This window comes from Sarcophilus harrisii, chromosome 3 (assembly GCF_902635505.1).
Source record: "Sarcophilus harrisii chromosome 3, mSarHar1.11, whole genome shotgun sequence".
Taxonomy (NCBI): domain Eukaryota; kingdom Metazoa; phylum Chordata; class Mammalia; order Dasyuromorphia; family Dasyuridae; genus Sarcophilus; species Sarcophilus harrisii.
The window spans coordinates 77,924,544-77,940,229 of NC_045428.1; the positions used below are offsets into that span (position 1 = coordinate 77,924,544).

Genomic DNA, 15,686 nt, shown 5'->3' on the forward strand with positions numbered 1-15,686 from the left:
CTAAATGTGACAATCAATTTCAGTTCATTCCTCTCTGTCAAGCACACAGAATGACACTCCTGTTTCAACATCTTTACTTCCTAAACACAAATGATCTTTGGTTTCATCATTCTATTCTATGACTAAGATTATCTGCTATTATACCTTTGATGATCCATGCAGAGCTGTTCAGGTTTTGTTCTTATTGTGGATGAAATTCATAGATTTTTTTGTTTGTTTACAAAGCTCCCTTACTGCCCCTCATGGCCCTCTGATTTGCCCTCAGTTATACTGCTTTAGAAGCTTTTAATCATATCCCCTTTCACTTTCCCTCCTTCACAAAGAACAGCTTTCCATTTCATCACTCATTGTGTTTAATTTGCCTACTCCTGATTTCAAGCCACCTTTTCTCAGCATAAGCTCTTCACTGTGAGGCTCTTGAGAGGAAAAAAAAAAAAAACCAATGCTCTTTGAACATTTGTCATTATCAGTTCTGTCATAATATTCTCGCATAAATTGTCAGCTCTTTGCAACAGGGACTTTGCTCTCTGAATTCATCTATTGTCTATTCATGGTGCCTTATTACTATTATTTATTAGCTTTATTTTTGGATGGTTGACAGTTTCAAGTTAAGTCAAAACACAGCCCTTGTCTAGGGTAGCCGCTGCGTATCATTTTCAGAAAACTGAAGGGTTTTTGTTTTTGTTTTGTTTTTAGAATTCCACATCACTATGTCTAATTCTCACTCTCACTGAACACAGACAGCCCATCTGTGACCCTGATGGATAAGGACTACCTTAACTTCCACAAGGTTTCATTACCTGTCAGCAAGAGTCTGAGGATGATAAGGCTTGTTGATCTTTGCATAAAGCCCCTCCAAGTGATCCTTCTCTGGAGATAGTGGGGGGCCATCCCGTGGGTAACCGAGTGCTCCAATACTTGGTGGTGATGATGGCCTGTAGACACCAGCTGGTACATAAGTATCCTGGAAATGGTTCACTCGGGCATAATTGGGATCCATTTCATCATCATCCATATCATGAAAAGGTCCTATGAGGCCAGTGGAATAATCAATAAGCCCTCTTGCCTGCTTTTCTCGTAGCTCCTGGTGTTTGGCTCCAATTCTGAAAAGTGCAGAATAAGTTAAGAGAGATGTGAGTTTAGCCCAGCAGTAATTATTTTATACCAGCACCTAAAATTTATGCAAACCCCTCTCAGTTTCTCTAGTTGTTCCCTTTCTATTCATCCCAGATCAACATCAACAGAAATGCCAGGTGCATAAGCCATAGTATTGATTTAATGGCCCTCCTCTGTTTTTTGCAGGTTCTTCTGGTTTGTGATAATGTAAGAATGATGACAATATCTAGCATTTAAATAGTACTTTAAGTTTGTAAAGTGCTTTACAAAGATTATATCATGCTATGCTTGCAACAACCTTGGGAAGTAGTTGGGGAAGTATCCTCATTTTCTATATAGGAAAACGGAGGCAGGTAGCTATTAAATAACTTTTATAGAGTCACATAAGTAGAAAGTATCCGAGGCCAAATTTGTATTCAGGTCTTCTTGACTTTAGTTCTATCTACTGAACTCCTTATCTTCCCATGTCATGATGATGTTGTGGGTATTTTGACATTTTGCCCATTGATAAGAGAGATAAGTGAGGATTGTAAGAAGTTGGTTTTCATTAATACTCATTCAATCAGTAGTGGCTGATTTGTATTTGTATTTGTGTGTCTTAGGTATGATATTTTGGAAAGTATTCCTCAATGCAGGACCAAAGGTTAAAACAGTTAACCTGCATTCCCACACTTTTCCTATGAGTTCACCATTTGGCTCCTTGATCTTCCTGTAGTCTTCTAGAGAAATGAGCTTGCAGAGGATGAATTAAACATGAAGAGGAAGTGGTGAGACAGCCTGGTCACTAAAAGCAGTAGATCAGAAGTCATTTACAAGAGATTTTAATTTTTTTGGTTACATAAATGGGGAGCACGGTGCCTCATTATATAAGGGCTAGGGACAGAGTAAAACAGGGAGGAAATTAATAGGATCCTGACAGAGATGAATTGGCACATATAAGTGAATTAAAGACTATTACTGGCAGGACTCCACTGTGATAAAGCCTTAAGTGGTATTTCAAAATGCTCTGCTAATCGGTGCCATTGTATAATCTATTGGGAATAAGCAAAGGGGAAAAATTTTTTAGAAGAATTGAAAATCCATCTGTGGCTTTACTTCATCCCCAAACTAGTAGGTGTCTTAAATTTTTGGTTACTTGTTAAAACAGAAAAGTTCTTTAGCATATTATTGAATCATAATAATGTTGTTGATAGTCTGAGGTGAATAGTATCAAGAAGAAAGCAGGGTAAGGAATTCATTTTTGTATGAATGAAGTATTTTTTGTAAAGGGAGAAAAAGGATGATGCTATTAATTCTAGTGGAAGAGGCCAAAGAGAAAGTGAAATGTATCTTAGAGGAAATGAACAAAAAGATGGCAGACCTTGAAACTATGAAGTCAATGAAGATAAGATTCTTTTGCAGGCCAAAAGGACCCAGTTCAAAGATGTGTCCAGGGGATTGGATAAGGGTGGGCTTTTTTTCATTTGTTTTTTGAACAGTTGTTTTGAAGGTGCACTTTGTTTCTGGTCTGCTAAACCATAATGTCATCCTCTTTTCTCTTTCTAAAACCACAAGACAATTTTATTGCACATTGGAATTGGGTTTTCTTTGAAAAACATCAAACCTTCTTTAAAAGTTGTGGAACACTTTAGAATACCTAACCTTTCAAAGTACTTCCTTGCCAGAGAGAAGAGGAATCTGACTCTCCCTCACCCCTCACCCCAAGTATGAAATGATAGGAAAGGAAAATAAAAAAAATATGGGCATAGGGCTAAGCCACTATTTCTACAAGTCAACACAGATGAAAAATACCAGTGGCGATTATTGCCTTTCTCTTGGCAGATGACATACTCTAAACTCTGAACTAAGTAATTAATGAACAGAAGAAAATATGTGAAAGATAACTCCATTCTCCAAGGGATTTGGAATTAAGATAAAAGAAAGATTACCCAGTAGAGAGATGCTGCTATCCTCTTAGTATCTTCATGGATATTTGTTTAGAATTTTTTTCTTGTAAAGATGCTAACCGGATCTATTTCTGTAACAAAGCCATCTTTTCAATGACAATATAGACTCATTGTCAATGAATACTTACTGCATGCACAAAGATGATACCGATGGATTTCCATTGCAAATAAAGCTAAAATTATCAATAAGGTAAAAGGGTAGGATTCTTTTGTGTGTTTGCTAAAACCACATCTTTGTGCATTTAAATCTGGCCTCAGACACTTACTAGCTATGTGACTTTGGACAAGTCACATAAATCTGTGAGCCTCAGATCTATCTATAAAATGAGCTGGAGGAGGAAATGGAAAACTATTCTAGTACCTAAATTTCAAATACTTCTGGGTGTGGTTGTGGTGGACAGAAGATAGAGATCATGGGAGTTTAAGAGACTGAGGAACTAAGAGACCCAAGAATTAAGAATTTTTAGTCTGACTCAAATTACTAGGGAGGAGGATAAGTGAATTGAAGGAATGTGTCATCTTATTTGAGCCTCATAATACCTGTGTGAAATAGGGATGATTATCTCCATTTTACAAATGAGGAAAATAAGGATGAGAGGATGAGAATCACACAAGTAGAAAGTATCATTTAAATCCACAATCTTCCTGATGGCAAATCCAATGCTCTTTCCAGAAAGCCATCTCCCTTTCTCATGTTATTTTGTGCTTCTAGCCAGGACAACAGTGGGAGAGGTCTATAGGGACTTTTTTGAGGGGGTCTAAGGGTATCAGTTGGAATGATGGGAAAAGAAGAGAAGGAAACATATGACCACACAGCAATTTGAGGCAAAGAAATGGTTTAGTTTTTAAAGATTATAAAATATCTTTTGTATAACTTTCCCTTTTGACAGAGAGGATATTTTATTCTACCATCGATCCCCAACAAAAGCTGTGATTAGGTCATTATGATTCTTTTTTTGTTGTTGTTCCAGAAAAGGGGCCCAGTTTCTTCAAGTTTTCCCCATGAATGCAGCTTCACTAGCATGTAAACCATGTCTGTTCAGGGACAATTGCTTCCTTTCTTCACAACACTCACCAGTCAATACCAGGTTACATGCACTTCTTTGTGATCAATGTCCCATCTTTTCAATGGGCCTACTTTAGCTGCATTAATATTTTTCATTTCTTTCTCACTCTTGTCCAGGAGTCTATAACACTTTCTCAATGAGCTTTCTCTTGTCCTTTCTATTTTTCATGTCAATCTAAAGTATCTCTGTGGCAATTCAGAAAACTGTATAGTTGATACCCCAGCATCATTTCTCACCTCTCCTCTATTATGCTTTTTTCTGTTCAGGAAACTTGGCATTTTAAAATTTAGCTTCTGCCTATATTATTGGTCGATTCTTTAAAAGAAAATAATTGCTTCTTTCTTCAAAATATCTATTTATTTTTAAAACTTTTTAAAAAAAAAACAGAATGCTAGTCATTAAGTCCCTTATTCCCACTAGACAACACAACTGTGTATCTTTCAGGATGGCTTTCAATAAGGCAAATCCCATGGAGCAGGTAATTCAGTAAAGTTCATAACAGTTACCCCCCCAGATCAGACCAAACTTAGATGGTTTATATGAGTTCAAAGGGCCAAGTCTTATCCCATTTTATTACTGTAGGTTAGGTCTGTAGAAACTTAGTTTGATTCTAAGCCTAAATTAGAGAATATCCTGGCAAATTCTGGGCCCACCCAAGCAAAGAGGAGTATCTTCTACAAGGCTTCAGAGACAGCCTCGCCTCCCCTGTAGACAATGAACTGTCATTTATTGGACAGCAAATTTGGTCTTTATTCTAACTTTATGACAGACATTTTAGTTAACATTTTAAAATCACACTGATGGTATCTTCCATTACCTCCTTCCTATCCTTAATTCTACCATCTTGATAGAATTTAGTGAAATCTTTTATTTGCAATTTACATTTTCCTAAAAATCACACCTATTCTGGACCTATTAAATTTTCTATTTGAAAACTAGCCAATTGTAGTTAAAAGTAGCTCACTGATTACAGTTCTTGAAATTTTCTTGGCATTCCCAAAATATACAGTTTTTGCCCATAAATGTTTAGCAAATAACTTCATTTTCTCCTTGTGAAACTGGCCCTGAAGCAGACTAAAAGTGCTAATGAGTGTTTAGCACCTTCTCTAGAAATGACTAGTTTTCCTATAGCAATCCAATAGACAGGGGTCCCTATACAAAATACTATTAAACATTTAACACCTTTTAGAGATGCCCTCTGAGCTGATGTGCAGACTAATATTTAGGAAGGAACTGTAATAATCTGTCCCTTGAGAAGACTGGGATGACTGCCTGGGACAAGCAAAATCTGTAATGTCTGTTTTATTCAGTGGCTTCAAAATGTTTTATAACTAGTATTATTGTTGATATTAAACTATGGCAAGCAATATTCTAGTTAATTTATTAATTTCCCCCAATTCCCATTTCCCACCTGTTTTCAATATCTTTCTGGAAATTGGGGGAAGGAAGCGGGATTAGAAAAGTTGGAAATAAAATGTAGAAATTTCACCTTCAAAATCTGTTTTCAAGATACAGACATGCATTTCTAGACATGAGCAATGTAGCAAATTGTTTTGCTTAATTATATGTTTTTGTGAGAAAGGTTTTGTTTGTTTTTTCTATTTTCTTTTTCCATGTGAAAAAGATGTTGTGAGGGAAAGAAAGTTAATGTTTGTTGAAAAAAATACATAAAATATGTCTTGTCTGTATCTTAGGAGCATTGACAGATATTTGTGTTTATTGATGATAAATTCTCTGAGATGGAGGGACTCCCCAAAGCCACTAAATCCGCCACACTTGAAGAAGTGTCCTATTATAACATTCTTAAAACATGGTCTTTGGTCTTTGAAGACCCAGGGAAAGGGAATTCCACTTTTGCATAGCTCTGTTTTGAAGCTTTTTCCATGCATCAGAAAAATTTGTCACAAGGGTTTTTTATTTTCCCCAAGTGTGGAGGGGAGGTCAAAGAGAAAGAAAGCAAATGTTTGTTAATTGAAAAAAATTAATTAAAAAACCCTAAATTGGCTTCTTTGAAGCTTCTACCTCTGGGGGGCAGGGGCGGTTAAGATGTCCCTAGCCATAATAGTATTTGCCATGCTGTTCACTTTGGAGCACTGCTGGTTGACATAACTTCCTGAAGAGGAAAAAGGAAAAAGCCACAGAGAATGAAAGGAAGCTAGTTATGTTTCCGTCTTGTCTCTCCAAAGCATTTTTGGTCCTTCTTTTCTGCCACCTGATAATCCACACCCAACCAGCATCCACCCCTTTGCTTCCTTGCTTTTTTTCTTTTTTGAAGGGAACTAGGAGGAATATGGCCAAGAATAGGGACTCTGAGAACCATAGCATATAACTGGTACTATTTTATCTGCTTATTTGGAATTGAAAGCCAACCTTCCTAAATATCCTACTACACTTTATGTAGAAACCTAGTATCATGAACTATGTATGAGCTACCACCCTTCAGTGGGACATAGGAAGACTCCAATTAGCATAGCATCAAGGTTATGGGTAAATAAAATGGCAGGCCTTTTGTTCTTAAAATCTGTCTGCATTTACCAGATGCCTTCTGTGCAAAGGGTTGTTCGTGGCACTGCAAGAAATTAAGACAGGCTTAAGAGATGTGGTTCTTATTTTTTCTTTCTATTTATGTGGCAACTATATACAGGCGGTTAAAAAAATCCTTCAGACCTGCAAAAACAGCTTATTCAACCAGTGCATTTTCAGCAGTCCCTTTCCATTACGGTTGTCATCCCTGGCTCCACTAATCATAGAGTTAGGTGCATCCATGCCCTGAACAGATTGCACAGTGTCTTCCCTAGAGTACAGATATATGCCTGATGATGGAGTCAGTCAGTCAACAGCATTTACTGAACACCTGCTGCCTTTGCAATGCTGCATGGGAGCTAGAAACAAATGTACCAGACAAGTGCTCTTTCCACTGAGTCATGGTGATGGGTGGTCAGAGGAAGTGAGCATGGCATCCTCCCTATGCCTCTGTATTTACCCAAAGAAGTACTTAAGTTTTCTGCTGAAGAGCTAGAGAGTGGTAGGTAAGCAGGGAGAGAAGATTTCTAAAAATTCCTTAATTCCTATCTACTCTCACAGAAATAAAGGGGATGGGAAAGATATAGGAGTTTGCTTTTAAGAATTTACCTGTCCAAGTTCTGTGGGAAAGACTAAGATTTAATCTTAAGTTTCCAGAAGACGATTTTAAGTTTTGGGGTGAAAAATTTGAATTTTATAGGATAGCATTGGACCTGTGGTAGGCAAGCTGTCTGTTTTCTGATGATGGAGCCAGTTAAGTTTGGAGAGGTTCCTTACTAAATGGATTACAGGGTGGTGAATTTTTTAGCCATTCTTAAAGATTACCTATTAAATTATAGAAAGTGTGTGTTCTGCCTTACCATAGATACTTGACATATGATAGATTAGGGAAAGTCATGGAAAGAGCTTGAGTAGGTATGTTTAATGTCTCATTTGCCTTCATCTACCCACCTATTAATGCATATTATAATTTGTAACAGACCACCCATGTCCATTGTTATCTTTCATTTATGCATTCCCAGTTTGGGTCAGCATTTTGTCACTGGATCTAACTGGTCCTTGGCTTACCAGATTACTATAAAAGTCTATGGGAAATCTATCTTATTATCCATATAATCCATCTGTTGGTTTAACATTGGGCAACATGCCTAGCTCATCTCTCTTTGACACTACACATTGTGAAAGGAAATGATGGGGCAAAATTGGTGTTTGTATAATGAAATGGAGCAAGGGAAAAATGGTATAGGAGACTGTGGCTATAATCCAAAGATTCCCTGAGAATAGCTATTTCAGGGAAAAATAAACCATGCATTTCCTAGTCGTACTACTATAAAAATGTGGAATGAAAGTAGCTTTCTTTCTTTTTTTCTTTTATCAGCATTAAATTTATGATACATCTGATAACAATTTTTTAAAAAGCAATATGAGCACAGGGGAAAGAGGGTGTCTCTAGTTTTACCAGGAAGGGCTGGCTTAAAAGTCTTTAAGACTTTTCTAATTTGTCATTCTTGAAGCCTTTAGGTTTCTAACCAGTACTACTACAACATGATAATATGGGGAATGAAATCTGAACCCTTGCATTGGGTGAAGGAAAGGAATAGAAAACACATGGTGGAACAGCTTCTAACAGGTAAAACATTGTTTTACAATGTATATTGAAGAATCTAAATGTAAGGATTCAGTGTCAAATCTAATAATGATGTTAATGGTATCATTTGTGTGTGTGTGAAACACTTAACTAAACAGGCCATGTCAGCTGTCACCTCTAACAAATCCTAGAATCCCTCTATGAGAATTCTGGGGGTCCAATTTCTAAATCACAACAAATCCTTGATCCCCATTTCTTCCCACATCTCCTTGAGGGTCCTGCCTCAGAAATCAGTCCTTCTCTCTCGGGCATCATCAATCTTTCTCTCCACTGGCCCTTTTCCATTTTCTTACAAACATGTTAGCTTTTCCCAATCCTAAGCAAATCTTTCCCTGGACTCTTCTACTCTAGCTACTGTCCTAATTTCTCTATCTAGCTACTTTCAAAATTTCTCTACTCTTTTTAACTGCCAATTTAGTGAAAAGTTACCTGCATCTGATCCCTCTAATTCTTTCTCACTCTCTCAGGCACAAATGACCTTCTAACTATGGATCGATTTCTCTGCTTCATGGGCTAACTTTAGCCTAACAATTTACATGAAGAAAACTCAGGTTCTCCACCATCCACATGTGGAACCGTTGCTTCCAGCAATGGAGAAGTTTTGAATACTGAGGATAAGTTCACTTACCTTGGCCATTTACTTTTCAGGAATATATACATTGATAATGTCAATTATCACTGGCAAAGCTAGCTCAGTGTTTGGGAAGCTCTGAAGGAAAGTATTGGTGATAAGAGCTATCAGACTTCTACCAAACTGAAGGTCTTACAAAATCATCATGCTGTTCTCATTGTTCTATGTCCATGACACTTGGACAGTATACCAGCGCCATGCCAGGAAATGGAATTGTCTTAGGAGGATTCTGCAAATCACCTGGCAGGATAAGGTACCAGACACTGAGATCCTTTCTTGAGCTGAACTCCCAAGCATTCAAACGCTACTACAGAAAGCACAATTCTGATGCTTGAATGACAAACATATTCTTACCTATAAGAAAAAACTAAATATAAGTATATAGGAAAATAGATATAGATATGTGCAGATATAACTACATAACTACATAGATGTAAATAGATAATAGCTACATAAATAGATAGATACTACTATTATTTTTCTCATCATTTTCCTCCTGACTTCTTAAGCTAGATCCCATGTTTTTTACTTCAAATATTTGAATACAATTGTCATGCCTCTCCTAAAGTCTTCTTCCCATGAATCATATCAAGGTCCTTTAAATGATTTTATGCTACAATCTTGATGCCCTCTGCTATCCTGGATTGTTTCTTCAAGATACTCTCCAGATTATTAATGTCCTTCCCAAAATATGGCACCCAAAGCTGAAAATAATACTCTATGCAAGATCTGACTGGGGCAACATCACTTCTATCATCCCTAACACGATGTCTCTCAAAACAGCTTACATTAAATTAGCTTTTTCGGCTGCCTTACCACAATGGTGACTCATTAGGATATCAACATATAGGATGTCCATTGGTTATTCCTCACTTGCACCATCTGCCCATTCTGTTAATTTCTATCATATGTTTCTCTGATGACATCCTTTACTCTTCTCTTTGCATCCTATGCAAACATATCTTGCCTTTGCCATTTGGATGATCATTACCTTTAATTCATTCATAATCAGCAGAAGAATATCAGTGGTGATCAGTCTTGAGTATTGATGACCAACTGGGAATCACCAACAAAAAGATGACTTTTGTTTTAGGAAGAAACATGGGTTAATTAAAAGAATTTTGCTTTCATGGAACTAATTAACTGTGTCTCTCCAGGCAAAGATATCTACCTAGAAACACCTACTTAGCTGCAGGATTCAAGGATATCTTGACCTGGCTTTGAACCCTCCTTGAACCCCCAGCCCCAAAATGTCAGAAGACTGGTGAAGACTGAGAAGAATTAGGAATGAGTGTTGAGCATGCATCATTAATCAGGATGGCAAGGGGATGAAGCTCTTTTTATAGAGAATGCCTAGTTTCTACCAGTATACAAAACATTGATTAACTTCATGCACTGATTGACTTATGTTTTATATTTCGTTATGTTTCCTTAGTAATTTTGTGGTTTTTAAGGCTTAAATATGGAGAGCATTAATACAATAGAGACTCTTGTCTTGACTATCTATACCGGTGTTATTGTCTTTTCTTGCTTTCATGGTCTCTATGAGAGCCAATGTAGCTGGTCTGTTATTGGCATTTCACAATTAACAATATTATGTGGGGTAAAGCCTGGATATGGAATGCTAATTTCCTGTACTTTTAATTTCGGTACTTTTAAAAGACCTAATCTTTAGCCTTTTTAATGCATAACATTCTCACTTCCCTTAGTAGAACTAGAGTGTCCTGTTTGCAATTAACATAGAAGTCTCTCCAAAGATTCTTTGTTCATTAAAATAATATGCATATTCTAATACTCATTTGTCCCTGAAATAATAACAATTCTCTTTCAATAAATTAATTATGATTTTAATGAATGGAATTTGCATTCAGATGTCAATTTTTAGGTCTTCCTAGGCATCAGTCTTCAGTGAAGCAGGATTCCTTTCATGGAACAAGGCAACTGCTGAATGGCATGTCACACTGGGCAGTGTGTTTAATCTGGTGCAGACCAGGAGGAGTAAAGTCAAGGACAGAATCACCATTCTCATGAGATCTTAATGTGAACATAAAGAAGGCAGGAGACGCTGAAGCTTTCAAATTGAGATTTTACATGTCAGTAAATTTCATATGTCCCACCAGACAATGAAGTTCTGGGCTCAGAATATGAGCTTTTAATAAATGGAGTAAAACTTCTATTAACTAGAATGCTAAGGGGACTAAAATGTCTGATAAAAATTTTCTGATAAATTAAGCATTGAACACGAAACTCTTCCTAATTCTTAGCATCATAAATCTTCCTAAAATAAATTAATCCACTTTCTTGGCTTACTAATCAGTAGCATATTTTGGGGACCAGAGATGAGGACACATTGTCTGGTAATAACTAGTTCTTTTTGAAAAACTCTTTTAAAATGAAGCTCTCTATAGGAATAAATGGACTTTTCTTTAAAATAATCAGCAGCATCTATTTAAAACCATCAGAAGCATCATATGTAATGGAGACAAACTGAAACCATTCCCAATAAGATCTGGAGTGAAACAAGGTTGCCCACTATCACCGTTACTATTTAATATTATATTAGAAACGCTAGCTTTGGCAATAAGAGCTGAGAAAGAGATTAAAGGAATAAGAATAGGCAATGAGGAAACCAAATTATTACTCTTTGCCGACGACATGATGGTATATTTAGAGAACCCCAGAGATTCTACTAAAAAGTTATTAGAAATAATCTACAACTTTAGCAAAGTTGCTGGTTATAAAATAAACCCACATAAGTCATCAGCATTCTTATATATCACTAACAAAATCCAACAGTCAGAGTTACAAAGAGAAATTCCATTTAAAGTAACTACTGATAATATAAAATATTTAGGAATCTATCTGCCAAGGGAAAATCAGAAACTTTATGAGCAAAATTACAGACCACTTTTCACACAAATTAAGTCTGATCTAACCAATTGGAAAAATATTAAATGCTCTTGGATAGGGCGAGCAAATATAATAAAGATGACAATATTACCTAAACTAATCTATTTATTTAGCGCTACACCAATCAGACTCCCAAAAAACTATTTTAATGACCTAGAAAAAATAACAACAAAATTCATATGGAGGGGCAAAAGGTCAAGAATTTCAAGGGAATTAATGAAAAGAAAATCAAATGAAAGTGGCTTAGCTGTACCAGATCTAAAATTTTATTATGGAGCAGCAGTTACCAAAACCATATGGTATTGGCTAAGGAATAGATTAGTTGATCAGTGGAATAGGTTAGGTTGAAGGGATAAAATAGTCAACAAATATAGCAACCTAGTCTCTGACAAACCCAAAGACCCCAGCTTTTGGGATAAGAACTTACTGTTTGATAAAAATTGCTGGGAAAATTGGAAACTAATACGGCAGAAACTAGGCATTGATCCACACTTAACACCGTACACCAAGATAAGGCCAAAATGGGTTCATGACCTAGGCATAAAGAATGAAATTATTAATAAATTAGAGGAACACAGGATAGTTTACCTCTCAGACCTGTGGAAGGGTAAGGACTTTATGACCAAAGCAGAACTAGAGATCATTACTGATCACAAAATAGAAAATTTCGATTATACCAAACTGAAAAGTTTTTGTACAAACAAAACTAATGCAGACAAGATTAGAAGGGAAGCAATAAACTGGGAAAATATTTTTACAGTCAAAGGTTCTGATAAAGGCCTCGTTTCCAAAATATATAGAGAATTAACTCTAATTTATAAAAAATCAAGCCATTCTCTAATTGAAAAATGGTCAAAGGATATGAACAGACAATTCTCAGATGAAGAAATTGAAATTATTTCTAGTCATATGAAAAGATGCTCCAAGTCATTATTAATCAGAGAAATGCAAATTAAGACAACTCTAAGATACCACTACATACCTGTCAGATTGGCTAAGATGACAGGAAAAAATAATGATGATTGTTGGAGGGGATGCGGGAAAACTGGGACATTGATGCATTGTTGGTGGAGTTGTGAACGAATCCAACCATTTTGGAGAGTAGTTTGGAATTATGCTCAAAAAGTTATCAAACTGTGCATACCCTTTGATCCAGCAGTGTTACTACTGGGCTTATATCCCAAAGAGATTATAAAGAAGGGAAAGGGACCTGTATGTGCACGAATGTTTGTGGCAGCCCTTTTGGTAGTGGCTAGAAACTGGAAACTGAATGGATGTCCATCAGTTGGAGAATGGCTGAATAAATTGTGGTATATGAATATTATGGAATATTACTGTTCTGTAAGAAATGACCAACAGGATGATTTCAGAAAGGCCTGGAGAGACTTACACGAACTGATGTTGAGTGAAATGAGTAGGACCAGGAGATCATTATATACTTCAACAACAATACTATATGATGACCAGTTCTGATGGACCTGGCCATCCTCAGCAACGAGATCAACCAAATCATTTCCAATGGAGCAGTAATGAACTGAACCAGCTACGCCCAGAGAAAGAACTCTGGGAGATGACTAAAAACCATTACATTGAATTCCCAATCCCTATATTTATGCCCACCTGCATTTTTTATTTCCTTCACAAGCTAATTGTACAATATTTCAGAGTCTGATTCTTTTTATACAGCAAAATAATGTTTTGGTCATGTATACTTATTGTGTATCTAATTTATATTTTAATGTATTTAACATCTACTGGTCATCCTGCCATCTAGGGGAGAGGGTGGGGGGTAAGAGGTGAAAAATTGGAACAAGAGGTTTGGCAATTGTTAACGCTGTAAAGTTACCATGTATATAACCTGTAAATAAAAGGCTATTAAATAAAAAATAAATAAATAAAATAAAATGAAGCTCTCTTTCCTTGAAAATGGAATTGTTCTGGGATAGATGACTGCTCCAAGTACTGTGAACATAACTCTTTTTTATGATTCTATATCATACAAGTTCATTATTCTAAAGGTCAAGATTAAGAATCTGTAGGTACTGCAGTTTAATGGACTTTGGCATTCAGATACATTTGGAAGAATGCTTGTTTTATTGTGATTTAACTCTAACTGAAAAAAAAAACAGTTTCATTAATAAGTCTAGTTAATTGGGTTTTTTTTTTTGCTACATTTGCAGATTAAAATATGATGAAAATATTAGTTGAATAGCTTGAGTATGTAACTATTAGTTCTAATGAAACTGGTTCCATGACATCCTTAATTAAGGCAGAAGAGAAGAATTGATTATTTTGGAAGCTACATGGTAGGAAAGACTACTGACTTGGAAACTTAAGCTACCATTTACTATTTGGGCACCTTGGTCAATTCTCTTTATTTTTCTAATCCTCAGTTTTCTTCTCTGCAAAATGTAGAGCCTAACATTTGTGCTATACTTAAGGTCATATGACCATAGATTTCGGGTCAAAATAAACCTCACAGACCATCTAGTCCAAGCTTTATTTTATGGATGAGGAAATGAGACTCAGGGATATTCCAAGATTTACCCACCATCATCTAGATAAGTGTTTTATGTGGAATTTGTGGCTAACCACTCTGACTGAATAGCCAGATCTATTTTCAAACACCTCCAGCTTTATAAAATATTCATATACATTGTCTTTGGTTGTTGTTGCTTTCTTTGTCCTTTTCCCTTGGTGCCATTGCCCAAAAGTTGTTTGAACAATAAACAGTAAAAAAAAAAAAAAAAAAAAAAAAAAAATAGGACATCTTACCAGCTAATGGTGGTTTCCTACTCCCAACTCTGAGATAATCACCCAAAGAAAGGCCCTTAATTTCAATTCCATGCCACTCAATAATTATTGCATTTGGAATCACTGATAGGATTGCGACATGAATAGGGTAAGCTTCCATCTTAGGATTTTAGCAGTGGTGGAAATTCATCGCCCAAGTCAGTGTTCCAAAGAGAATATCCTTAATGTCGGGAGGTATTCACTCTCAGTCAACATCCATGCTTGTTCCTTCAAAATACTCAAATGTCCTGATCATGATACTTGAAAAGGGAATTCAGACTGACTTGTTGCTACAATGACTTGACTGCTACAGCCATAGGGACATTAACATTTGTTGAGAGAACGTGGTTCTGCAGGGTAGTCCAATGATTATGGCAAAGGATCAGATCCCCTTCCCTAGAGCCTTTGATTTCAAAATTCCATACACTTGGCCTATATCCAGATTCCACAATAAACCTCCATGTATATATTTTTTCAAGTACTTGTCTCTTTGAATCACTCTGGTATATCCTGGGGATGGGTTATCGGTCAGTCTGTGGGTGAGAGGGCAATACATATCATGGAAAGCACCCTACTTTAAAAATAAAACTCTTAGATTTTTAAATGTTATTTTCTAACAATGTAGCAAGAAGCTATAATGAATAGAGTACAGGGTCTTAAGTAAGGAAGACTCATCTTCCTGAGTTCAAATCTGCTGTCAAATTAGTGTCAAATTAGACACTAGCTGTGTGACCCTATCCCTTAACCCTGTGTGCCTCAGTTTCCTCATCTGTAAAATGATTGGAGAAGAAAAAGGTAAACTACTATAGTGTCTTTCCCAAGAAAACCTCAAATGGGGTCACAAAAAGTTGGACAGGACTGAAAATGGCTGAACAACAATATGGCAGGAAGGATGTTAAACTGGAAGTGAGAAGACTTGAGTGGTATTTGTTCCATTAACTGGTGTGACCCTGGGAAAGACACTTCAGTATAAAAAATATTTATGAAACATATACTAGGAATGGGGGACTATAGAAAGATCAGAGGATAAAAAACCAGAAATCTAAATCTGT

General features: G+C 36.3%; 1 protein-coding gene across 1 annotated transcript in view; it reads right to left on the reverse strand.

Moving 5' to 3' along the window:
• The window catches only part of PARD3B (par-3 family cell polarity regulator beta), a 740,364-nt gene that overhangs the window by 192,690 nt on the left and 531,988 nt on the right, over nt 1-15,686 (reverse strand). The window contains exon 18 of the mRNA XM_031961171.1: nt 801-1,103. Within this exon, the coding sequence (XP_031817031.1) occupies nt 801-1,103 (303 nt within the window). The remainder of the gene's footprint in view (nt 1-800; nt 1,104-15,686) is intronic.